Source organism: Ctenopharyngodon idella, chromosome 21, assembly GCF_019924925.1.
Source record: "Ctenopharyngodon idella isolate HZGC_01 chromosome 21, HZGC01, whole genome shotgun sequence".
Lineage (NCBI taxonomy): Eukaryota > Metazoa > Chordata > Actinopteri > Cypriniformes > Xenocyprididae > Ctenopharyngodon > Ctenopharyngodon idella.
In genome coordinates, this window is record NC_067240.1 from 12,460,590 (window position 1) to 12,485,720 (window position 25,131).

The following is a 25,131-nucleotide window of genomic DNA, read 5'->3' on the forward strand; positions in this document are numbered from 1 at the left end:
AAAGAAGATAATATGAAAAATGTCCATACAATAAAAGTGAATGGGAGTCCAAATTTTTTGGCCCCTATTGACTTTAATTGTATGGGCAAAAACAATTAAAACATTCTTTAAAATATCTTTTGTGTTCTGCAGAAGAAAAAAAGTCATACATGTTTGTAATGACAGGGTGAATAAATGATGACAGAACTTTCATTTTTGGGTGAACGATCCCTTTGATACCATAAAATCAATCAAAAATATGTTTGCAAGAAAAAATTATGGTCACAAACACACGATATCAAACACAATCATGAAGACAATAGCAAAACACTAACCTGGGAAGGAATGTGGATAGGGGGACCCTCTCTTCAGGCACTTGGAACACAGGACATGCACAGAGTAGTGAAGGCCAGGCCATTCCTGCAGAAGAACATTTAACTCTTCCACTAGGGGAATAATGGCTTGCCAAGCTGTCCAGATATTTGGCAAGGATGCATGGCTGGAAATGGAGAGGATCTCAGGCTGCAATCTGCTCCGAGAGGGCCGGTAACTCACCGTCACAGGCACTTTACCTCGATAGGCAAAGATGTGATGCTTTCCATCAGACCGTTGCACCACGTGACTGTTGATTTGCACACTATACCGTGCAAAAAGTCCAAGAGGGGTGAGGAAAGGAAATCTGTATTCAATCTGCAGCTGCTCGACCGAGAAGAACTGACCAGGGATCGACGAGCCCCCACTGGCCGAGGCCTCAAGATGGGGTTCCTCGCTGCTGACCTGACTGGGAAACTTATACCAGACGGTGGCCCCATTAAGCGGCTTGCTGCGAGGTTTGTTGACACAGTAGCAGACGCCCATCTTTTCCAGCAGTTCCATGATCAGGTGCAAGTCCTGCTGTGTCTGTACCAGAGGTTTAAGCAGCAAACGAATGACATTTGACGGCAACAGGCCGTGCAACAGAAAACCCTCCACATGACCATGCATCTGCGTAGACCTGGTGTTCTCTCCATCATCTCCCTCATCCTGTAGTTTCTCAAGCATTGCAGCGAGGTCCCTCTGGAAAAACACATTCAAGATGGCAATAAACCGGGGTAGATTGTGGAAGACGTATTCCTTCAATGTCATGCTGTCTTCAAAGTACAAAAGTTTACCACTCTCGTGTAGGTAAGAGAGTGCGCTTTGCAGACGGTCCTCAGTCAGCCCAGCCTGAAGGCCCAATCGGGCCGAATCCCACCAGGAAAGCCATAAATCCTGTGGCTTAAAATGCAGTTCCTCAAGCATCTGCCATGACTTTGGCAGAACTCTGTGAAGATTGGGGAAAATCTCTCTGTGATCGGCGACAGACATGAGCTTCTCTTTCAAATGCTGGATGTTTCTTTGTGCCGCCACGCAGCTGACACATATCACCGGAGAAAGGATTTGTAGTCGATTGTTGAGCATATATTGCAACTGGGACTTTTTACGTCTCAGGTTTTTATCTGTGACCCCGTAAAAGAGAACATGGGGGCTAGAAGTCCGAACATCGTAACCTTGCTCAAGGGCTTCGTCAACCTGCAGGGCAAGCACATGTAAGCATTCAATGTCCGTTTTTTCCTGGAGCGAAATCTGTCTGTGAATATCCAGGCACTTTTCTTCAACCTCGACCTCTTCACACAAGTCACTGTGGGTCCCTACGATGCACACAACTGCATGTGGCACCTTGGCACTGAGCAGGTGGAGGAAACTGCCAACATGGGAGTAGAAACTCTTTGATGTATATAATTTCAGATTCACCACCAAAACATAAAGAGCTCCGGGAGAGAGGAAAAAGGGTTTGATAAGATCATAGTTCTGCTTACCGGATAAATCATATACAATGAACGTCAGACTGCGTTCCTCATCTGCTACCCAGTTCGTCACATCAATACCTCTACATCCAATCGCCATCTTGGTATCTGATGGTTTGTTGATGATGCACTGCCTGAGTGTGGTTTTCCCTGCATTTCTCTGGCCCATCAAAACTAGTTTAAGTCTGGGTTTTATAGCAGGTTGGGAGTGTGCAAGCTCCTTCTGATAGGCAGCTATATAGGGGATCCCCTTCATGCACACTTCATATGGAGGCTGAATGAGAGGATTATCCTTCACCTTCCAAATGTTGACTTTGGCAAGTTTTCCAAAATTGTCTGGGAGTATGGCGATTTGGTTACCCTGTAAAACCAGCTCCTCCATTTTCCCAAGCTCTACAATAGAGTCTGGGAGAAAAGTTATGCTATTATTGTCCAACCACAAATTAGCAAGATTGCACAGCTGTCCTACCTCCTCAGGGAGGAACGTCAGTTTATTCCGGCTTAAATACAACTCCTCCAAACTGGTGAGTTTGATTATAACCTGAGGAAAATCTTCAAATATATTTGAGGAGAGATTGAGCATTTTCAGCTTCTGCAGTTTCCCAAATGATTGTGGCAGATTTGTGAGAAAATTATTATCGAGCATTAGGCTCTCCAAGTTCTGCAGCTCACAAAATGTTTCAGGCAAGGACGAGAGTTGGGTGCTGCTGAGCCAAAAAATTTTAATGGATTGGAGCATCATGATGTTACCTGGAAGACCCTCTAGTTTATTCCCAGAGCAGTCTAGCTCCTCCAGATCACAGAGGGCAAGGATTTCAGAGGGGAAACGCTGCAGCTTGTTATGATCCACATCAAGCGTTCGGAGCTTCCTGAGCTGTGAAAAGGACCTTGGGAAATCATGCAGCTCATTGAAGCTGATGTCAAGCTCCTCCAGACATTGCAAAGTACCAATCTGAGATGGCAGGTATTGGATTTTATTATGACTAATACACAACTTTTTAAGCCCCTTGAGAAGATCAATATCTTCTGAAAAGTGGTTCAAGCAGTTGTGACTGATGTCTAACTCAACCAGCTGACTAAGTTGAAATACTTCAGTTGGAACAGTGGCAAACTTGTTCCTGCGAAGGACGAGGATGCGAAGCCTGGTCAGGGTTGAGCCCAGTCCCTCTGGAAGCTCTTGAAGGGAGTTGTTTCCCAGATTGAGGACCTCAATCTCCTTTATATCCTCAGGTAATGTAATTTTCTGGCTGTTTTTGGTGCTGAGAGTCAGCTGTCGCAGATTGCTCCTCAGCTTCCTGGAGCGCAAAGCAGCATCCCTCCATAATCTAGCCGTCTTCAGGTTATTCTCCTCAGCCATCGTATTGAAGCTGTGCTCCTCCTTGTTTTCATTGGGCTCAGTAATCAATCACCTAGGCAGCATGGTGCCGCTTTCACTTGCTTCATCGATTCGGGTTCTCCGCACAACAATCCAGATGAAACCAACATTTAGACAATGCCGATTTCATCTTCATCCGAAAATATGTGGTTCCGTTGAATCGCATTAAAAAAAACAGGGCTGGGCTGCGTTCTTTCACGCATCCTCTTTATCTGCGCCATCGACCACAGGATAAAAAACACACGCGCGCATCAAATGTCACATCAGCCTAGTTCGTGAGGCTGGCGATTTCGCCAGCGCGTCCTTTGATACCACATGAGTGAAAAAAAAACTATATCCAGTGAGTTAGAATGAAAGAAGGGCAGTGGTGGTTGCTGTAGTCTTTCCGTGTATCTCCGCCTATTCTCTGCGCATGCAGCCAGCAGTGAATGCTCTCAGGAGCAGCACTGCGTCAGAGCCCCACCTTCTCTACGCCGCCTGCGACGCGACGTTCGCATAAACAAAAGCTTTGATTGGCCTGGGTGGTGACTAAGGACGCGTCGCGTATTAACAGCGGTTTTGATCATATTGAGTTGTCCTGAAGAAGGGCTGTGAAGGTAATTTCGTTTCAGTCGTTTTGGTTTAACTGTCAGTAAATCACATCATGTTTATAAGACCTTGCGCCACCCAGTGTAAATAATAGCTTGCTTCTAAAACATATCGCATGAAGAGGTGCATCTGGATCCTGTTTGTCTAAGATATGAATGGAACTTTTGTCTTTCTACAAGCACCCTGTAAAGAAAAAACAAAAAATATATATAACAGACTAGAAGAAACTCAAGCCATAATCATTCAAATAAGACCTTGTTGACTTTAATGACGGTAGGGCGTTGTGTTGTTTATGATTATTTGCAGAGAAATGTTATTTGACGCCATCTACTGGACATGGTGCGCAGATGCATTCATTTGAAAAAAAAAATTACTGTGTCTCTTATCAAATTAACAGAAATATTAACGTTGTTCTCAGATTACAGTTCATAACTCAAATTTCTATCATGGTTTTTGCAAGGCCTTGGAAAATTAGATATGGTGGCCAGAAACCAGGTGAACTTTGTGTTGACAAATCGTTGTTGCATAACCACAACATATTTGAAGTTTGAGGATACTATAAGTTTGAAAGAACCCAAGAACACAAGTTTAGCCAACACCTGCAAATCAGATCTCAGCAAACAGGGATACAAACAGAATATTGTATAAATGATCTCTAATAATACTATTGTAAAGTGGCATCATAAAAAAATGTTTATTGGCAATAGAATACACATTGAGCTTTTCAGTTTTTTAACTGACGTGCAACATGGATTAATAAAAGAAATGCAAAATTATTCATCACCCATCAGGCTTTAAAAAAGGCTTCTGTTTTTCTTCCTCAGGAGCAAGTTTCAAAATACAGTACATAAACCCAATTTGCTGTAATGGTGAAGCACAGCCTCACCCCACTGATCTGCAATGATGTAAGCTTTTGCGGCAAACAAATCACACAGATTACTGGAACAATTTAAGAACACCCAGATTAGTTTGTCCCAATTACCTAACGATTACACCAAGACAGGTATTCATATTTGTCCAAATTAAGCAATGTTAGTTTTGGGAAAGTGTCTTTTTAGTTTCGTTTCTTGGGTGTTTGAGGTGCTGGGGCTCCTTCAATAGGGGCAGAGATGGGCACACTCCGTGGTTCTCCTGAATGCAAGCACTCATTCACCCGCAGCTGACAGCCATCCTTCAACATGTGGATGGCAATTCTGGCAATGTTGCGGGAGTCATCTAGACCACAATGGGGACGTCCGTCATACTCCATACCAAGATTCTCCAGCATGCAGATTAGTTTTGTCTGAGTACGAGCAACCTGAGAGAGACCAGTAACAGACTCATGAAAACCTCCGAATTTTTTCAAATGTAATACTCTAAATACTCCTTTTATTCACAATTTAGATATCAAAATCATTTATTTTCATTTCCAATTTGACTAGGTCTATGTAAGGAATCATGAGGAAAATGAACATGAAAACAAACCTTATAGAAGTTTCCATAAGACTTTCTGATATTGATCCATTTTCTGGCAAACTGGGGGTATCTGATGCGACTCAGTTTGCATTGGGTATAAAGAAATTTTCCCATGTCCCATGACCTACACAGACAAGACACTGAGCTGTACAATATATATAGCTATGCACCAAGGGCGGTTCTAGACCAAGACGCCACGAAAGAGAACTCAATGTGGTACTCGCACGCTGTGATAGGCGTTTCTGTGTGCGCACACACCTGAAGTGTGTGCACAAAAAGCTGCCTTTCAGACAGCACGCGAGTACCGAATTGAGTTCTTTGCGTTCTTTAGCAAATACATGAAATTTACATTAAAATGCCCATCTTGATGAGTACCCATGTAAACACAGTCAGTTATATCTTAGTAAATCCAATATTGGATGTGTGTCAATATAACAGATTCATGCATTATGTCTTAAAGTGACAGCAGCCTTATATAACTTCTGTTTCCTATGTTAATAATGTTAATCAAACAACAAAAGAAAAAGACATAATCACTGCTCTTAACTAAACTTCAGTAGCTTTAACAGGTAACTGTGTATATATTTACTTCATACAGCAATAGTTTTTGCTATTTAATTTATATCTTTGTTCTCTTGTATTTATTTGTGCTATTGCTTGTAATTTGTTTATTTGTTCTTATATTATTATTGAGTGTTTACTTGTCTTTAATGTTTGAACTTTATATTAGTTAGGCTAGTAGGCTATTTTTTTTTTTGTTTTTTTTTGTGATCATAAATTGGAAAAGTGAATTGTGAAATTTCACTGGTATCTAAAATGTTGGTATTGTAAGGTTAGGTCAAAAATAATAAAAGCAATACCTTTTATTTATTTCTTTAGGCAGGGCCAGTGAATATTTGATCTACTGGTCCAACCAGGCCAGTAGAAAAAATCCTTATTGTTGAGCCCCAAGTCAATATTTTTGTTTTTTAGCTAGTTAACAGTAACACTAATCATTAATAATAAAGATATGACGACAATTTTCTGTCAGTCGAACATTAGCCTACACGTGTATCTATTTGAACTGTACTGCAGAAAGACTGGTATCATTATATTATTCATAAAATTTTTGTATTGACCAATTTAAGTACTGGTAGGCTACTTTTGACTTACTATATAGTAGGCAATAGCTTTTTGCTACACATTCTCACTGAAGGCAAAGCCCCCCAGAGGATGAAATCCTAGAACCGCCCCTGCTCTGCACATTGAATGTTATTAAAGTCATACTTAAAATTTCTTTTTCATCCTTACCCATCTGTCAAAAATGTATATTTGTACTTCGTTCCAAGTTCTTTTTTCTGTAGCCAAGAAACTGCTTGCTTCAGAACTTGACTGAATGGTTTCGCCTCATCCACCATTTTCTGGAGAAAAAAAAATTGAGAACCAAATATTTAAGTTTGAGCAATTGCCTTACATTCAATATTAGACTAAAGACAGAACCCATATAGATGGCATGAAGTTTGGGGTCAATAATTTTTTTTTTGTTTGTTTTTGAAAGAAGTCTCTTGTGCTCACCAAGGCTGCATTTATTTGATAAAAAAATACAGTAAAAGCAGTAATATTGTGAAATATAATTACAAAAAAATATACTGGCCATAAACTTTTTAATGGTATTGTAAATAACTCAAATTGTTATTTCATTCAGTAAGCAGTTTGTTAAATCTTGCCTGTGTGATTCCGGTAAGTTTCACACAAAACTCGGAGAGCTGTGGGTTCACCACTGGCTTCACATACTCCTGAAATGAGTCTACCTGTAATGACAGTAATTACAAACATTAACGAGTAAATCAATCCCAAAACATTACATTAAACAAACTGTATGGTATCATGTTTGCCTGGCAAGAATCAAGCACACGTATGCCAGACTGTTCCCTCACCAACTCACAATCTCCAAGGTGTGCGTGTCGATCAAAACCATGGGGAACTCGATGATTTCATGGAGGTAGTCGGGTGGGTTATTTTCCTCACATGTCGCTTCAAAATCTACCACACAGATGTAGTCAAAGTACGCATCACTGTTCCCTTTTGCAGCACCTGAATGCATCAGTTTTTGCTTTTTGTAGTAACTTTTGAGGCGCTTCTTTAGGACATCCTTAACACCACTGAAAAGATCATAAAGAAATGAACAATATGAATGAATTTGAAGTAAAATAGTAGGTTAAATAACCGTAAAAAACAGAAAGTTCTCAATACCGTGTGTCAAGCTTCAGCTCGACACATTTTGCACGCAGCTCATCTTTGCTCATTCGGTTGATGGAGCCGTTTGCAAGTGCGATCTCTTTATATACCGGATCACTGAAATCTCCCTGTTTTGGGGATGAAGGCTCCTGCTCCTCATTTTTTTCACAAGAAGTCTAAATGTGAGACAAGGAAATGCCTCATAGCAATGAAATACATATTTCTACAAAATATGAGTAAAAAAAAAAAAAAAAAAGACATCTAACCTAAGCTGACAGCAATAACCTAGGTGGGAGAAATATGTTACTGCTTACTGACACCACTTATAAACAATTTACTAATTTATTTACCAAGTATTTTACCTGCAATATAAATGCTTAGTAAACGAAAAATGATTAAACCCCACCCAAAAATATCGTCAAACGTTAGGAATGCATACAAAATAATGGATCTCTAATGGATTATTTAGCAATTTGCCACGGCAACACTCAAACATATTCATGTCATTCATTTTCCATGGAACTGATAGTCACTAAAATTAAACTGTCAGTGTTTAGATACTCACATTAGAGCAGCACTGCTCCTCCTGATCTCCCTCAGACGTTGAAGTCTTATTTGCAGGTTGACTGGTTTCTTTCTGCGACTCCATCAGTTTTGACAGTCTAGTTTATTTCAGAAACACTCACATCTGGTTTATCGCGTTCACGCTCGGTGTCTCTGTTAACTTATTACACTCCCGGCGAAATATTACAACCCTAAATGCTTGTCTCAATGTCTGAAGTTTATTTTGTAAACATTTTATCTAAAAAATAGCGCCTGTAGAGAAAGAATTAAACTTCTCTGATTAGCTAGTCTCAAATGTGAGCCAGACAACTGACGTCACAACGCGCACAGGAAGCCGTCATGGAAAGGTCGAACAATTGTAAAATAAAAGCCCCTCTCAAACGTATTTTTGTTAAAACGGTTTATTCATGGTTATGTGGTTTATGTATGCCTACTTATTCAGTAAAATAAAATATAAGTTTTTATATAGATAATTTCCGAAATAAAAACAAGTGTGTAATTTTTGCAAAACATTCTCCTAACTGAGGTTAATATGCCTTTTTTCCATTTTCCTTGGTAATGGAAGTTCATTATAACGTTACATGTCATATTTAAAAGAACCAAAAAGGTGCATTACTTTAGGTATTCAAGCATGACAAAAATATACGTTTACCAACAGGTGTTGACAAGACATTACAGGTCATGATAAACTTGTCTCTATTATCTATTATCATGATGTCCTACTTCTACAGGGAGTATAAATCAGATAAGTTGTTTGCTTTTATATGCCAATACTTTATTTGAAGTTTTTAATGACTATGAACACTTAAAACATTGCATTAAAATATTGAACATACCTAATACCATAGAGAGAACTTTTTTACAACGTCTTTAAAGTGGTTTTGACAAACTTGTATTCACATTCAAACAATGCAATTTAAAATGGGTGACAAGAAATTAAACACTGCAACAAAATAAAGTGCATACATTACCTAGAACAAAAATGACATTTTACTTTCATCACTAATATCATAATCCTGTTGTGCAGTCAATTACAGTGAAAATAAGTCATAGTCAATTAAAATACATTTAGAGTTTTACATTAAAATTATCTGTTCAAGAAAGAACAAAACATGACAATTTGCATAATGTATCCATCTCTGATTTCACATTTCTGGGAAAAACACTTTCTTTTTTGAGTGATTCTGTCTTTGCTCTAAGCTCAAGAAAAAAAAATATCATGTTGACAATTTGTCTCTCTCAAAGAAATAATCAGCAAACCTGTAAACTAAACTTTATGGTCATGATTTACAGTTTATCCTGGCCTGCAGATTCACTTACACTTAAATTAACATTGTATTATATTATAAAGGTCCATGCAAATCCATACAAACCCAAATCAACCACAAGAACATTCACACAACCCTACACAGAAACTAGCATCAATGCAACTGACAGGCTTTGGAAAATAAACAGAAACTTAACCTCGTTATTACATTCATATTGCACCATGAACAGTATTTCTAAAAACATAACTTGTATTTTTGGACCATGTAATCCATTATTATTGATGGTAAATATCTCAAGTGTCTTTAGGGCTTTACAATCTGACAAGTACTTGAATTAGAGGCCAAAGAACAACAAGTTGCTGTGTTTTTAAAGTAGCATTTTAAAGAGGCATTCATCAATGTCTGATGGGTATGTGTGCAGGCCCCAAAAGTAGATTCTTAGTAATACGGACCAATGTCTTCATATCCAGCATAGCTTGGCCAACTGGGAAAGATTCCCTGAGAGGATCTGGGGCTGCCAAAACGGTCAAAATGAACGTCCCAATCACTCACACCATATCGCTGATGGCTATCGCTTGTGTTATTTGAACTCTTCTTCAGCGCTGACTGAATGATTCTGTAATTCTGTCCTTGGTTGTTATCCCAGAATGTGACGCCATTGACCTCATAGCAAATGGCAAACTCAATGTGTTCATGTGGGGGCACCTGATCAGGCAAACTAGCTTCGAACGAAAAGGTGTCGCGGTTCGAGCCGGTGTAAGTGTCCTTTACGTACTGGCAATTTATGTCTGTGTGGCTCTTCCAAGTGTCAAAGGTAATGCGAAGCTTAACAGACTTCTCGAAGGAAAGGTTTTTAACTTTGACCATCCCCGCTATAGATTTTTCCTTAAGCATGCAGTGTTCAAGGCAAACATGATCATTCTCTATACGTTGACGGAACTTTAAGTAATCTGCAGACGGCTGGTCAAAGTCGAGGGTTAACTTGTCCTTCCTTTCTGATAAACTCAGAGAAGGGCTTAAGAACTGCTCGATTCTGGATGGGATTTCGATGGGGTCATCAAATTCAGAAAAGATCTTCACCATTGTCAGGGCGAGGCCCTTGTGATCAGCAAAAGATACATGTTTTTTGCCCTTGCTAGGTTTCGTCAAGGTTGTGCTGATGCCATTCAACTCTGATTGCTCTCTAGAAGAGCTAAAACTAAGTTTGTTACTTTGACACTGGTGTAGACATGGTCGCAAGGGCCTGCTGTATTTAGATGCCCTCGGGTTCAGGAACTCTTCATTTGACAGATAAAGCGGCATGGCCAGTTCGATTGGCATGGTGGATTCGTTGGGAGGGCAGCCACGTGCACTGAAAACACAGAAATATGTATTAAAAACCACATTAATAGAGTGAGAAAGGTCTGTGAAGATTGGTTAAAAGCTGATTAAATTTTTCAATATATGACTCATTTAAATTTCAAACTCAAACTTTAATGTAGCACAGCATGAAGTCCTTAAAATAAACAGTATGAAATCATTAAAACATTATGCACAACGTGCACAGCTTAATATAGACCCAGAATGAAATAATTAAACATTATGTAAAAAAGTGCAGTAAATGGGTCAAACAAGTTTATCGTATCTGGAGGCCACAGAGGGGACATGGACCGCCATATGGAGACCCAAAAAAAAAAAAAAAAAAAAAAAAAACTGAACTACAACAGGATATTGAGCACCCTCTAGTGTTCATATTTTATAACATTTAATTTACAACAAAATGTTTACTTCTCTGAGGAGATATTATCTATAGCTCACTAATAAGGGGCATTTTGTTTAGAAAAAAAAAAAGAAGCTTTTTCAGACTGGTGTGTTGTAAGACCATCAGTTCAGATACATAAATCACTATTATGCATGAGCAGCACCCTCCTGGGGTGACAGTAGACGGTTTAAAAATATCAAGTATTATCCCATATAGATTGCACTGTATAGGCCAACATTTGACAATTCAGAATAGCTAACCCATACACTGTATGGTTTTTAAATTCGTTAGTCTATTTTGTGTATTTCTATATTTGTTTCTGACTTAAATGGCTGTCTCCTATACATGTACAATTTTAATTATTTTTATTTTAAGCTACATAAATAACTTTCAACAAGTAAATGATTAGGCTACCACAATAAATTCATGCATCTGTTAATATCTGAAGAAAGTCTACTATGCCTATTTTCACTACATTAGTGTCTAATTAATAGGCCTATGTAATATGACCAAAAATGTCTCAATCTCTACCTCATACACGCTAAAACTTGTTATACTTTGAAAAGGCAAGCCGCTTAAAATGGAAATTTAAATCCCTATTGTGATGTATATCCGAGTGAAACTAGAATCGCAGGTGAAACGGCTTCTTGAACAAGAAAAAATATGTAGGGTTGGACTTGATTTTGTCCATCGGATATTGATTGGATTGTTTGTTACTGCTGTGATCGCATGTGAGTGACAGGTTTTGTTGTCCCGTCCTCGCGCCAGTAAACACGTCATCAGAGATGAGACTGTCGTTGCAAGAGAGAGGGGGAAGTTATTTTGATTAAAGATTATAAGGACACATTAACTTTAAAAAAAAAATGTGCAAGGATAAATAACGTAAATACTGCAATATTCCATAAAATGTTTTATTTAATGGTGACTATTAGCTACAATACAGTAGTCGGTAGGTTATAACCGCAGCACTCCTCGAAGTTTACAGAAATTTGCACAATGTAAAAGATAAGTAATAGTTTAAAAACAACTTTACCTTGTAGCAGATAAATGTGGGAATATAATTTCAAAGTTTGCGAAATACTACATAAGTGCAACAAAACTCCCAGGTCTCACCTACTAGCTTGTATCCATATAAGGTCAGGAACAATGAAACATTGTTCCGGACTGTCTGGGTAAAGCGCGAGATAAACTATTATCTTTAGTTTAAAACAAAAAAATGGTGCATTAAAATAAAAGGCAATGGCAATCAACGTTAGAGAGAAACGGTTGCATTCACACCTGTTGGAGCTCATTTGCAGTTACAACTTTCGTCCAGGTCCAACATACCATCAAGCCGTATCATACAGCTACCATCGATTATGATCAACCCCTCCTGTCTTAATCGTTTTTTAATCCCGGTGTTAAGTAAAATTGTTTTCCTTTTTCATATATCTTTAAAGCGTTAAGCCTTATATCCTTTGTTGTTCTGAGTGTATGCTCTTCCTGGTTTGTAGTCAGCACAACCGTGTAATTTCCTCCCTCCCTTAGATAAAAAACACTGCATGATGGAATACGAATCAACTGCATGAATTTGTAACTCCTCGCGTGCGCTTTATATTTATCATAAAGAAGAAAACTGTGAGCGTAAGTTAATGCATACCTGTGTTACGGCATTTGAGTTGGGTCGCACTTCTTCATCAAGCCCAGTGTCTGTGTCTTGTGTTAGTGAACACAGCTTCAGCTCATGAGAGTAATATGCTCGTGCTGAAATGTGAGCGGCATGAGTGAGCTTCTAAGCTTTACCGGCACCAAAATTACACTTTTGCCGACGATCAGGCCGTGTTCACGTGAACTACCTGTTTGAACCAATCATTGCAGGCTACAGGGGCATGCACGCACCCCATGCTGATCGATGGCATGTCACGTGACTGAAAGGACTGGGGGTCAGTAGGCCATGTCTGGACTCTGGAGGCCACACTGTTACAAAAATATATATCACTTTTCCTCCCATGAACATGAACCCACTAATTTCAGCGTGTTTTCACATTCAGTGTAGATCAACATATTTTGTTTGTTTGATTTTTAGCTATTCTGGAGATTATTGTAGCGCTGAGTTAAATATATGTTGCCATGGAGGATGGTGAGAATCGTAAAACAAAGGAAATCTGGGACAGTTGCTCACGTAACTGATTTCTAATCACACCTGAGGTTTTATTTAGTTGTTTCTGACCTTTACTTGCATATCACTCTAAAATGAGTGTCCAACATGCCAATCACATGTAGATGAAGTCAAAGCAACATGTAAATCCTTGAAAGTAAAATATAAAATGACTGTGCATGTTGGTCAACAGTGGAACAGTGTCTGATTTTGACTTAGAAAATTTTGATGACAGTAATTAACGTATATTTCCAATTAACATCACTATGCGTGACATGCAAGTCCATTTAGAAACCAGGAAAATACTGTATTTTTGATAATGTGCATAATTATGTGCATCACCTCTATTAAGTAATCATATTCAAACATCCTTTCTATTCTCCCAGTGAGCCACATGGATCATTTAGTCCAGTCAACAGAGACTAGGCCTCTATAATGTATCTCAAAAGCTCAGTTATCAGTCTCTTTGCTATTTGTTATCTTAATGAACATCGATATCGTATAATTACAAAGCACTTTCGCTGTGTCCAAAATTGAATACGTCCCTTTATAGTATGTGAAAACAATGCGCCAAGTATTTCTGATACATAAGTTGCGTCCCAAATGACGCACTATACACTATGCACTTATACACTATGTACACTTATGCACTATGTACTCATCCATGTAGTGCGTGAATTGTATAACATTATTTTGTCATTTAACATAGAAGTCTGATACCCCCTCCCTCTCCGCTACGTAATTAAAGCTGCGACAGTTGAGTGCATGAAGTGTCCAACATTCCACACTTTGTTTTTTCCGTTAATTTAGTGCATCATCCGGGTTTTTAAAGTGCACTTTTTCTTTTTGGAATTTTCTGTGTGAACGCACTACTCGCACTATTTGTACTTAAAAACGTCATAGAATAGTGCATAAGTACGCGAATTGGGACGCACCTATAGTCTTCGAAAAACAGTAGGTGAAAAGTACCCGGATGACCTACTACCTCTGCCAAGATACTAAAGTGTGCTTTTGATGGATACTTTACTATCCCATGAGGCCACAGGAGAGGATTTATGAATGACAGTGAAGCAATGCAACTGATGCTGGTAGGTCACATGACCGTAACAACATGGCAGATGTAGTACATCCGAATTTCATTTATACTGCACATATACTCTTTACATGTCTTTATAAGTATCTTTAATGGTTGCAAAGTTCAAATTCAAATGTAGTACCTACTCAGACTGCATTGGATTAGATGATTAGATTTGTTTTGGGATATATTCAAGTAGAGGAACTTCATTTACTTTTTTGTCTCAAAATGTAAAAGAAGTTATTTATCAAGGAGCTTAGTTTTATTAGATAAACTTTATTTAATTAATTGCAGTATTGTACAAAATATTCAAAATAGCATGAGTTTTGAAATACCAACAGGCTTAAAAACACATACATGATATTTTCTATTTAATTAAAAGCCATTGTCTCTCACAAAACTGTGCATCATGTCAGAATTATCCGTAATTTCAATACGGAGACGTTGGGACTGTTGTATACCTTGCCACAACTGATGCAAAGCTAGTGCGGAAAAATCCATAGATAAATCCAAATAACAGAAACCCAACATTGTAACATAGGGGAAAAAACAGCCACAGTCAGCAGAAAAGAAGCGGTAGGTTGTGATATAAGAACTAAAACAGACTGTAGAGAAGGTTAACAGGAGAACAGCTGTTCAGACTTGTTCATTCTGAATCAATAGGACAAGTAAAGGTGACAAAAAGAAGTCAAATTGAAGTCATGCTGATTTTTGTGGAATATGTTTGATCATGTATGAACAAAATATATTTCAGCATGGTATTGTAATGGTTTGTGATTATGCACCCCAATACCTATTCGTTCAGACAAAAACACAGAAATGGTTTTAACATACTGACCGTTTTGAATTCCAATAGCTGGAAGTAATGTACTTGGAAAAGTATTTTTAAACGTGCACTGGACACTTAAATGACAGCTGTCCTACGCAGAATGGCACCTAAGAATTTGTGGCTACAGTCATTTTTGAACCCCTGTGACTGACAGAACAGAACAGGGTGACAAAACCCATTAGATGGACAGAAATGGAGCAGCTGTAGAACTTCCAGAGCACATAATGCATTCCTGTAACAGCATTTTTTATATTTAAAATAATATATTTTTTAAAACAATTGAATGCATTTTTCATGATGTTATCAGCATAACAAATTAAGGAAAATTTGATGAAAAAAAACAACAACATAAAAATCAGAATGATTGTGTCCAAAATCCTCAAGTTTTGAATAAGTAACCTAATTACTTTGCAACTGTTTAAAAAGTATGTTATGCAAACTATGAATGTGTGTTGTATGTTTCTTTTTTATTTTTCAAAACCCTAAACTTTTATTTATTTCCAGGTTTAAATTAGTTTTAGAATCTCAGACCTTCAATTTGGTCTTTTGGACCAGACTGTGGATATAAATATTTTGATAAATTTTACACTCTCTTGGACATGAGGAGAAAATCAAATAGCTTTGTAAACAGTAACATTGGACTGTATGTAAGAGTTCCATGATCCTCACGCAAACATTGTCATCATGTAACAGGCATCAAACAAGCAGAAACTTAGATTCTTAAAGGGATAGTTCACCCCAAAAAATCTGTCATTAATTACTCACCCTCATGTCACCTAGAAACAGTTAAAATAGATGGTTACAGAAGAGAATCTGTCAATATTGGATCAGTGATGGTTGAGTTGCTCAATGAGGGTCAAAGAATTGAGTAACAAGGTTTTTATAAACAGGTGCTTATATATCCAATACAGACTTTGAGCCATGTCTTTGGATATGATATTGTAAACAGAAGTAGGCCTATGCTGATTTGATCTGACAAACATCTTATGTGCTTGACGAATCATACAACTAGTCCTTCAAAATCCACTTTGTTAAATGTTAACCACAGATCTTATTTTACACATAAATCGATATATAATACACTAATCCCTGCTTGAAAAAATATTAGGATGGTTTGCTGGTTTTAGCTTCTCTGTCTGGTTAGATGCATGATTGCATGTTTGAGCTGTTTTGACTGAAAGCAACTTGCACTGACATATCTTAAAGTATATCAGTGCCATTGTTTTGTCTCAAGATGCACACCAGTAATGTTTTGTTTTTCTACCAGAAATGAGGCCTTTAACTGGTTAGGTGCTGGGAGACCATCTTAAATATTGTAGCTTTATATTGTTGTCTTTGACATGTAGATTTCGTTACATAATTGTTTATATTTTTATTCCATTTTACAGAGCTTTGTTTATCATTTCTCTTAATTTTATTCTGCACAATATCTGAATCTTTATTTCCCCCTCCCTTTTTTTTATTATGATACCAACCAAACTACCCCTGATCTATATTGGCGGAAACTGTGGTTACCATGGTAATAATTCACAGAGCTGAAAATTTAATTTATGATCCGTTAAGATCATTTGAAAGCGGAAGTTTTATCTTGACACTTCCCGGAAGTTCTCCCCGACTATTTTCACTGCCAGAGGGGGATTTGTGTGCGAAAATGGCGACGTCTCGTCGCACTTCCCAGCAGCAGCAGCAACAACAACAAAACTTATCCTCCCCACCAAGACCCGATTCCTGTCCCCTCACGCCTCTGGAATCACCCACCGACACCGGCTGCTCTGCAGTTGGTGGGGAAGCGGAGAGCATCAGGGAACCGGAGATCACTGTTGAAATCCCCGCTCCGCTACTCAGCACCAGCAGCAGCAGCAGCAGCTCTAGCTCGAGCAGCACTAGCTCGTCTACCACCGGCGGGGGCAGTAGTGCGGGCTCCACTCCCGACTCCGGTAGTGCCAGTCCTGGAGGCAGCGGCTGCGGGACGAGTGGGGCTTTTAGGGAGCTGTTTGAGGCCTGCAGGAATGGGGACGTGTCTCGGGTGAAGAAGCTGGTGGATTCGGTCAATGTAAACGCTAAGGACATGGCTGGACGCAAGTCCACCCCGCTTCACTTCGCTGCAGGTAAATACAAATATATAAATGTTTGCGAACTATACCTGGAAAGCAGCCAGGTAGAAGGTTTAGGTCGCTAAATAAACAGTAAAATGGAGTTCAAAGGAAACGGGGACAAGGGGAATAATGTAGAGTTTGGCCAAGTTGGCCAACAGGGCAATTATGTAACATCTAGTAGAAAGTTAACCACTCTGAAAGCTATATCTGTCTGCTCGTGTTTGTTTTCGTTTGATGCGCTGCCCGAAAGTGAATAAAGTTCAGCATACAGACTGAATAAACCGTAGTACACCAGGAGATGATCTATAATAGTAATAAATATCGTAATAAAGTTATAATTTGTCCTTCAGTGTTCAAAATTAATGTTCACTTTGATTCACCTAATAGTACGATAAAGTGAAACCGGACCCTCGCGTGTTAATTGTAAATTTCCAGAGCTGCCAAAAGCCGTAAATACCTAAATGTAGTAGTATTTTGTACAGAAGAAACATTAATAATAATAATAATAATAATAAGCTAATTGTCAAATACATCATTATTTCATCATTGTTCACTGTTGGGAATATAAGTAAATTTTAAAACTGTTTGTAAAATAATACAATTTTGAAACCTCTTAAAAAAAAAATCTATATTCATTTTTTATTTTTGCTCAGCTAGAAATTGCAGTTTGTGAGTGCAGTCTCTACAGAATGATTTTTAAAATCTTTATCCAGTAATCACAAATGGCTGGATGTCTTCTTTAAATACTCCATACACTCACAATTGGGGTTTCGTGGATTTTATTCCACGTGTGCTTGTTTAGAGGCTTTTTAAAAACAAATAGAAGATCCATTTGATATGTCTCACCCCAACTTCCTGTTGGAGGAGGAAATATGTCCACACAGACAAGAAAACTGCACTTGCCAAGCCATTTCATGGGGTGATTCAGTTACACCAGTGTTATTTCCGAAATGTGTTTCCTCTATATGTGCACAAATACATTTCTTGTGAGGACAGGCATATTATTAAGGGAATCTGCCTCTTTAAGGCACTTATATTGCATGTATTTACTCAAAATTATTGAATAATCCTTGTACACACGTATTAATCGTCATTATGGTCTATTGCAAGAAACCGGTTTATTTCTATCCTGTAGAATTCTTCTCAGTCTTAACATGCCAAACCAAAATAAAGTTGTTGTTTTTTTTTGTTTTGTTTTTTTCTGTTGAAACGCGCTTTTCTTGGTAGGCTTGACTGATAAGCATGTTGTAAACCTTGTAAAGATAAAAGACCTTGATTAAATGATATTTTTGTCTCACAGGTTTTGGAAGGAAAGACGTTGTGGAGCATCTCCTGCAGACGGGGGCGAATGTACACGCGCGAGACGATGGAGGTTTGATCCCGTTGCACAACGCCTGTTCCTTCGGTCACGCTGAGGTGGTCAGCTTGCTACTTTGTCAAGGAGCTGATTCCAATTCCAGAGACAACTGGAATTACACTCCCCTCCATGAAGCTGCCATTAAGGGTAAAATTGATGTATGCATCGGTAAGTACCTCTTCTTGTGTCTCTTTTACATTGATTGCCATGGTTTACTGTTGAAAATAAAGGTTCAGTATAAAAGTATTTGGCATCTATGGTACAATGAAGAACCTTTAACATCCATTGCACAAAAGGTTCTTTATAGTGAAAAAAGTTTATATAGTTGTTGAAGTTCTTTATAGATGTTTGATTTAAACAAACAAAAAAAAGTCTTCACACTAAGAAAAGAACTGTTCTTTTAAGAACTGTTCACTGGTTCTTTGGGGAACCAAAAATGATAATTCTATGCTAGCACTCTGAAAACCTCTTTTTGGAACCTTTATTTTTAAAAGTGTATATTGTCCAAAAAGTTGGCTTGTGCAACTTCAAGCGTGTTTCACAAGGAGAGTGTGCTGGTTTGTTTCAGTTGGGGGACGTGTTAGCTCTGTAGATTGAGGAGAGGAATGGTACAATCTCTCCTTAGTGAATTCTGAAGATGTATGACTTTAATTTTTCCTGTGTTTTGCCTGAGGAACAGTTCTCAATAAGGGTTAATCATGTGGCATTCTTCTTGATTAGCTGCGGTGACTGACGCTATTACACAGTGCTCAGTCATTAATCAGTTCTTTACTGCTTGGTATTCATGAGAAATTTAACATTGCATCTGAGGGGTGAAGAGGGCCAATATTGTTGCGATGGAATGTCATTCAACATTTTAGTTTTCTGTTTCCCACATCACAATGGGAAGATCATGGAATAATCTGCTTGATGTGCTTCCCAGTCTGTGTTTCAAGTTATTAGCCTACGGATTTGTGTCTGACTTTGTTTCTAAAATGAAAAGGATACTTTAAATTGTATTGCAATTATATATTTTTTTTATACGTTTTCTCTGATTTTGTTCAAAAAGTAGTCTACTGCTTGTGGCAATCTTATCCAGAGTGCCCACTTGCTACATTTTTAGCATAATCCAATTAAATGGGAGAAATTCCAATTTAAAAACTCTGCGATAAGAATTATCTGTGCAATCTCAGGGAGAATTCAGAGGCCTGAGGACACGTATGTAATTTCACATCTTTCAATCTGAAAAGATTGAAGTAGATGTTCTCTGCCTTTTATCTTTGTACTTGTTCATCAGGAAAAATTATTTTGGAGAGACCAGCTGAATCATTCCATGTACAAGTAGACCTCTCATTTTTGTAGATCAGTCAGGATTCAGGAGTAGCCCATGCAGGAAATAAAACTTCTGTCCTTGAGGTATTTCATATTCAATATTGATCACAACATAAACCTTAGAAGAAAGAAAGTTCAAATTGTAGTGATATGCTGTTGCAGGTGGCTTGTTTTTGCCCATTGTTTTATTGTGTACTAGCCTAGGCAACCTCTGTTCAATGTCTCGATTGTTGCCGTCGTCTCAGGTTGACGCCCTAATTGTTCTTAATCCTCAGGCTTGGTTGGTTTTAGATAGAGCCCGTGACTAAAATACGAAAAGAAACATTTAGCATTACTAGGATGTTTGAACATACCAGAAAATGTGTTTAATTCCATGTGGATTTGATTATATTCTATTACTACAAAAAGGCTAGTTCGCACAGGTCACGTTTTAGCATTCTGCTGCACCGCTTTTGAATATTTTTATTTGATAAACTTTATTATTATTAATCCCTTAGGCGAAATGTAAATAATGGCGTCTATATTGCTGTATCAAATTGAGCCCGAATCAGACCCAGATGAAGAGGGTCAGGCAGAACCTCTGCAATCGCGGCTTTTAAAGGATGTTTATGAGTGGTATTTCATTTTGTATTTGTGTCAAAGTGTTTAGATATGCTGTCACTGCTGTTTGTTAGCTTTCAATATACAGTTTTATCCTGATTAAAGCTTTACTGTAGCTGAATACATGACTGAGTAGTAGCATTTTTGTAAAGGTAGCATTTAATTTATTGCATGAACAACTGTTTGTCTATGAACATAGAAGTTTGTTGGCGTTTGTTGGAGAAGTATGGATTTGAATTTAGTTTGAACTGGCTAGCGAAGCAAAAACGCGTTGGTCTTTGTTTACGTCCTTGATGCAACCAAAAATAGCAACAGAACTATACTTTTAAAATTTAAAAAGTTAATACATGTACAAACAATAAAACGTACTTACAGTTTGAAGCCAATAAACAGCAGCTTCTGCTTTTAAAGTGGGAACTGCTACATCTTTCAGTAAAAGCCTTTGTGCAAATCCAGCATTGAACTCGTGTAGATTCTGGAAGCTGTCTTCAGTGCCGCATCCAGTGTAGAAAATATCACAGATTATAACGGGTTCTATTATCTTTTGACACGTCGCATCGCTCGCGTCTGGTGTACATAACTCTTCCGCTTTCATTATGTTGCGCGACATGGCCTCGCCCACTTTGTTGCGTGTTCCCGGGGGCATGCTTTGCAGGGTTTATGATGTCACCAACCCGGGAAGAAGCTTGTTGTAGTCCAAACCGGTTGTTTTTGTAGGCATTAAACTGCCATAACTTTAAAAGACAATATCTCAGTTTGCATTAAACTTTCAGCGCTGTAACTTTGCAGACACTGTTTATGCTCAAGCAGCAACATTACACACTAACTAAAGTTAAAAAAGTGAAATCGCATTGAACCACCCCTTTAATGTGTCCTTGTTACACGTTACATGTATTTACTATATTAATAACCATAAATTAGTCATACTAGAGTACCTCAGAGATGACGTGTTTTTGTAGGCCAGCCCTGGAAGTTAGCGGCGCACGGGTTCCCTCAATCGAAAGCCTATGCATTTTTCCCATAGACTTTTGGAAAATTGCAAAAAATAAGCTCTGTGTTTAACAAAGGGTTATGACACTTACACGTTTTGTCTATCAGGATAATCTTTACAAGTTAACACAACATTTATACATTTTGAAGCCTAAATAAAGTCGTCAGATATAAAAAGCTAACAGTAGGCTATAAACGGACTACAGCACACACCATGGTCGAGGATCAACGACACCACCACCAAGCTTCCTCAAACTTTATTTAGAAAACAACTTTATTTAAAAATATGCTTGCTGATTATGATCTGCGCTGTGTATGAATACTTATCCACTTTTTTATGAGAAATGCTGTCCAAATGTCCTGTTTGTCATGATGACGTCTAAAGTCCCCGCCAAAAGAAGGAGTCCCTTTTAGCAACTTGTTAGCAACCGCCGTTTTTAAGACATAATAAAGGTTTAAAAAAATCACAAGCGGGTTATAACTGGTGTGTCTTATGTCATAGATCAAAACGTGAAAATATTTAGAGGCTTTGTTAACCACAGACATTATTTCAGGCGATTTAGCAAAAACCCATTTAAAAAACCCATAGACTTTAGGGCGATGGAACCGGAAGTCCAAAAAATGCTAACACGTCATCTCTGAGGTACTCTATTACATGCAACTAACCCTAAACCAAATTAATTAAGTACATGTACTTACTTTAGGGTTGGGGTTAGGTTCACTGTTTTTTTTTTTTTTTTCTAGGCTTGATTGTGTTTATGGTGTGCAGTTTAACATGCCTTAATGCTTTTTTAACGCTGTATTTTTCATATATTTTACCTTTATTCTGCACCGCTGTTTCCCTTCTCCTAAAAACGCTCTGTTGAGTTCCTGGTTCTATGAAGCCCCTCCCTCAGAAATACGCAATGGACTGAGATTGGTTAGCTGGCCCTGTGTATTGTGATTCGCTGTCTGGAATACGCTGTCATGATTCACGTTGTCAGGAAACGGCACGCCCCTTACCATTACGGGCAAACGTCGCATGTGCTTTGGTCAAAGTCCGGTCTTTGCTTCGGTGGAAATGTAAATAATGGCGTGAATATTGCCGTATCAATTTGAGCCCAAACCCAGATAGCAGTAATGATGAAGAGGGTCCAGCAGAACCTCTGCAAGCACGGCTTTTAATGGACGTTTATGAATGTTAAGTATTTTTGTTTGTATTTGTGTCAAAGTTTTTAGATATGCTGTCACTTGTAAACGTTACTGCTGCCCCATAATGTTCTGATTAATTATGTTCTTTACTATCATATTTGAACACACACAGTGTGTGTGTGGTCAAATATATGTGTGTGTGTTTGTGTGTGTGTTAGGGCTGGACAATTAATCAAAATAATCTAAACCGAAATTCAGAACCTCTAACCAAGGTTTTTTAATCCTGTTTTTCCCCTTAAAAACATACAACCGCGTGTAGTCACGTGACACTCAGTCCAGTCAGCAGCATGGAAGCAATACGGAGGCGAACTCAAACTCCGAGTCAACACACACAGACAGTCCGATGAGCCCCGAAGTGAAGTCTTTCACTTGCATCTTCACTAAACTTTGTCAATTCTATGTGTTTTAAGGCTTGCCAGTTTGGACATTCAAGTGATTCAAGTCATTTTATCCCATCTTTAATAGTCAAGCATATTTACAGTACAAATCTTGTCAGTGCTCTATGAGGGCACCCCAAAAAAACAAAGCTAAAAAAATAAAAAATAATCGTTCATTAATTGTAATCGAGGTGAAATGTTCAATTAATCGAAATTTTGATTTTTGGTCATATCATCCAGCCACAGTGTGTGTGCTCAAATATGATAGTAAAGACAAAAAATATATTCCTTGATAATTATGTGACACTTCTCTTGTTATATGTGCATTTGCTAGTCCAAGCAAAATTATATTGTTGATGAAAAATGTTTCTTTTTTTTCAAATCTAAAAGCTCGCCTCACAAAAAATAGATTGACAAAAATAATAAACAGCACTAGGCTAGTTTTGTCCCTTTAGATTATTTCATGAATACAAGCTTTTTTCCCAGATCTTCATCCTTTCTGCACCCAACAAGTGTCATCACCTCTGCCCTTTGTTCATAATGAATAAATAATTAGCATCCCCTCTGCTAATTAGGATTGCTGCTGGTCTCCACTCATTAATTTTTGTGCCCATCAACCTAAAGCTGCAGGGGTGCAGTTTGAAATTAGAGGTCGTGCCGTCATTCTTTGCCTCAAAGATGGATGACGGTAATGGTGACAGCAGGTTTAACTTTTTTTTTTTTTTTTTTTTACCTCTCCATCTCGCTCCTTTTCTACTAGGTGAACAAGTTTAAACTCCACACTTTCATAGCCACTCTCATAGCTGTCCACTCCTATTTTCCAATGCAGTTAACCATTATTGTGCACGCAAGGGATAAAAATAATGATCAATAAATCGATTAATCATGAACGTCCCTAGCGCATGCCTTCAATCTCGTATAATATGTGTGCATGCCTGTGTGTGTGTTTGCGAGCCCCGCACATCGTTTCTTCCATTCCCATCTGGGTTTATCAAATTGCTAATGATTTCACTTGGCACTAATGGGCATTTTCACTGTTGTCTAAGTATGTCGAGAATTTAATGAACGCAGCTTGCAGAGATGGCTGTATCTGATATATGTGTGTGTATCTGAGCCTCTCTGAATCCTGTTAGAACAGCAGGGATTTGTACATGGTTATGCATTAACCCAAGCACCCGTGTTCTCTCTGAAGCTCTCAGTTAATCAGCCCTCTTAGTGTTCGGCCATAATTACCCTACTCTGCTGATCACACTCCAACCACCAATTACTACGCATTCCGTGGCCGTTGTTTATTCAGAAGGTCCTTATGACCAACTGTAGGTAGTTGGTTCTTTGGCCCTTTCCTTTGTATTTTGGACATGCGTTTTTGCTTGTTTATTTCAGGGGTAGTGACATGTAAGATTGTCTGTGATAAAGAAAAGAAAAAAGTCTGTAGTTTAAAGCACATGTACCACATTCTTAAAATGTACTTTTTGTTGTTATATGGTATTGAAAAACTTTTAGACTCTTTTTTGAAGGAAAGTTTCAATCTGATGACTTTAAAAATGTCAAATGGTGCAGCGATCATGTAAAAAGTAAACACTATTTTCATACATATTGAACAAATGTGAGAGTACACATCTTAATCATTATTTTATTTTTCATGTTGAAAGTTTTTTTTCCCCCATATATCATGAATTATTAATTCATAAATATCAATATGATTTTGGGAGTTGCACCAAACAACATTTTAAGTCATGAAGTCAAATTATCTTCTAATTTAAGACACAAAGTCTTATTAATGTTATTATAGTCTTATTTATCTTGACACAAAGTTATACAGGGTCTGCAGGGTCCCGACCCCCCCCCCCCCCCCCCCCCGCTCTCTCGTGCTCTCTCTATTTTTTTTGTTTTATATTTATATTTCTGCATGTTAGTTCCACCACATGACAATTTATTTTGATTAAAATTTGCTAAGCTACTCAATCAAGCTCTTTTCTTTATTATAATTTTTGTACTTGAACATGTGTATCATGCAGACATATATTTTGAAGCCCAAAAAAGTGCATCCATCCATCATAAAAGAGAACCACGTGGCTCCGGGGGTTAAAAAAGGCCTTCTGAAGCAAAGCAATGCGTTTGTGTAAGAAAAATAGCCATATTTAAAACTTTAAAA

General features: G+C 38.1%; 4 protein-coding genes across 10 annotated transcripts in view; 1 reads left to right on the forward strand and 3 right to left on the reverse strand.

Moving 5' to 3' along the window:
* mfhas1 (multifunctional ROCO family signaling regulator 1) overlaps positions 1–3,708 on the reverse strand; it is a 28,376-nt gene extending 24,668 nt beyond the window's left edge. Inside the window, exon 1 of one of the 2 annotated variants that reach the window (XM_051877713.1) lies at positions 315–3,692. In XM_051877713.1, the coding sequence (XP_051733673.1) occupies positions 315–3,162 (2,848 nt within the window). In that variant the 5' untranslated portion in view covers positions 3,163–3,692. Of the gene's footprint in view, positions 1–314 lie in introns of both variants that reach the window. The other variant, XM_051877714.1, reaches the window with a different exon arrangement.
* A 735-nt stretch (positions 3,709–4,443) lies between these two features.
* Positions 4,444–8,357, reverse strand: eri1 (exoribonuclease 1). 2 transcript variants are annotated; one of them, XM_051877781.1, is made up of 7 exons: positions 8,006–8,355; positions 7,456–7,616; positions 7,148–7,364; positions 6,930–7,013; positions 6,514–6,623; positions 5,233–5,347; positions 4,444–5,065 (listed from the first exon to the last, which is right to left on the reverse strand). In XM_051877781.1, exons 1-7 carry the CDS (start codon positions 8,087–8,089, stop codon positions 4,823–4,825), a joined length of 1,014 nt encoding a protein of 337 aa, XP_051733741.1. In that variant the 5' UTR covers positions 8,090–8,355; the 3' UTR covers positions 4,444–4,822. The 2 variants fall into 2 exon arrangements, with proteins under 2 accessions (XP_051733741.1, XP_051733742.1); XM_051877782.1 differs by lacking the exon at positions 7,456–7,616 and having other exon boundaries at positions 8,006–8,357.
* A 397-nt stretch (positions 8,358–8,754) lies between these two features.
* Positions 8,755–12,875, reverse strand: ppp1r3b (protein phosphatase 1, regulatory subunit 3B). Of its 2 annotated transcripts, none has more exons than XM_051877786.1 (2): positions 12,653–12,875; positions 8,755–10,623 (listed from the first exon to the last, which is right to left on the reverse strand). In XM_051877786.1, the coding sequence occupies exon 2, from the start codon at positions 10,590–10,592 to the stop codon at positions 9,711–9,713; it is 882 nt and encodes a 293-aa protein (XP_051733746.1). In that variant the 5' UTR covers positions 10,593–10,623; positions 12,653–12,875; the 3' UTR covers positions 8,755–9,710. The 2 variants fall into 2 exon arrangements, with proteins under 2 accessions (XP_051733746.1, XP_051733745.1); XM_051877785.1 differs by lacking the exon at positions 12,653–12,875 and adding an exon at positions 12,292–12,602.
* A 3,786-nt stretch (positions 12,876–16,661) lies between these two features.
* Positions 16,662–25,131, forward strand: part of tnksa (tankyrase, TRF1-interacting ankyrin-related ADP-ribose polymerase a) — a 103,438-nt gene continuing 94,968 nt past the window's right edge. For 3 of the 4 annotated variants that reach the window (XM_051877696.1, XM_051877697.1, XM_051877699.1), the window contains exons 1-2: positions 16,663–17,162; positions 18,451–18,675. In XM_051877696.1, coding sequence (XP_051733656.1) covers positions 16,706–17,162; positions 18,451–18,675 — 682 coding nt within the window. In that variant the 5' untranslated portion in view covers positions 16,663–16,705. Of the gene's footprint in view, positions 17,163–18,450; positions 18,676–25,131 lie in introns of all 4 variants that reach the window. The other variant, XM_051877698.1, reaches the window with a different exon arrangement.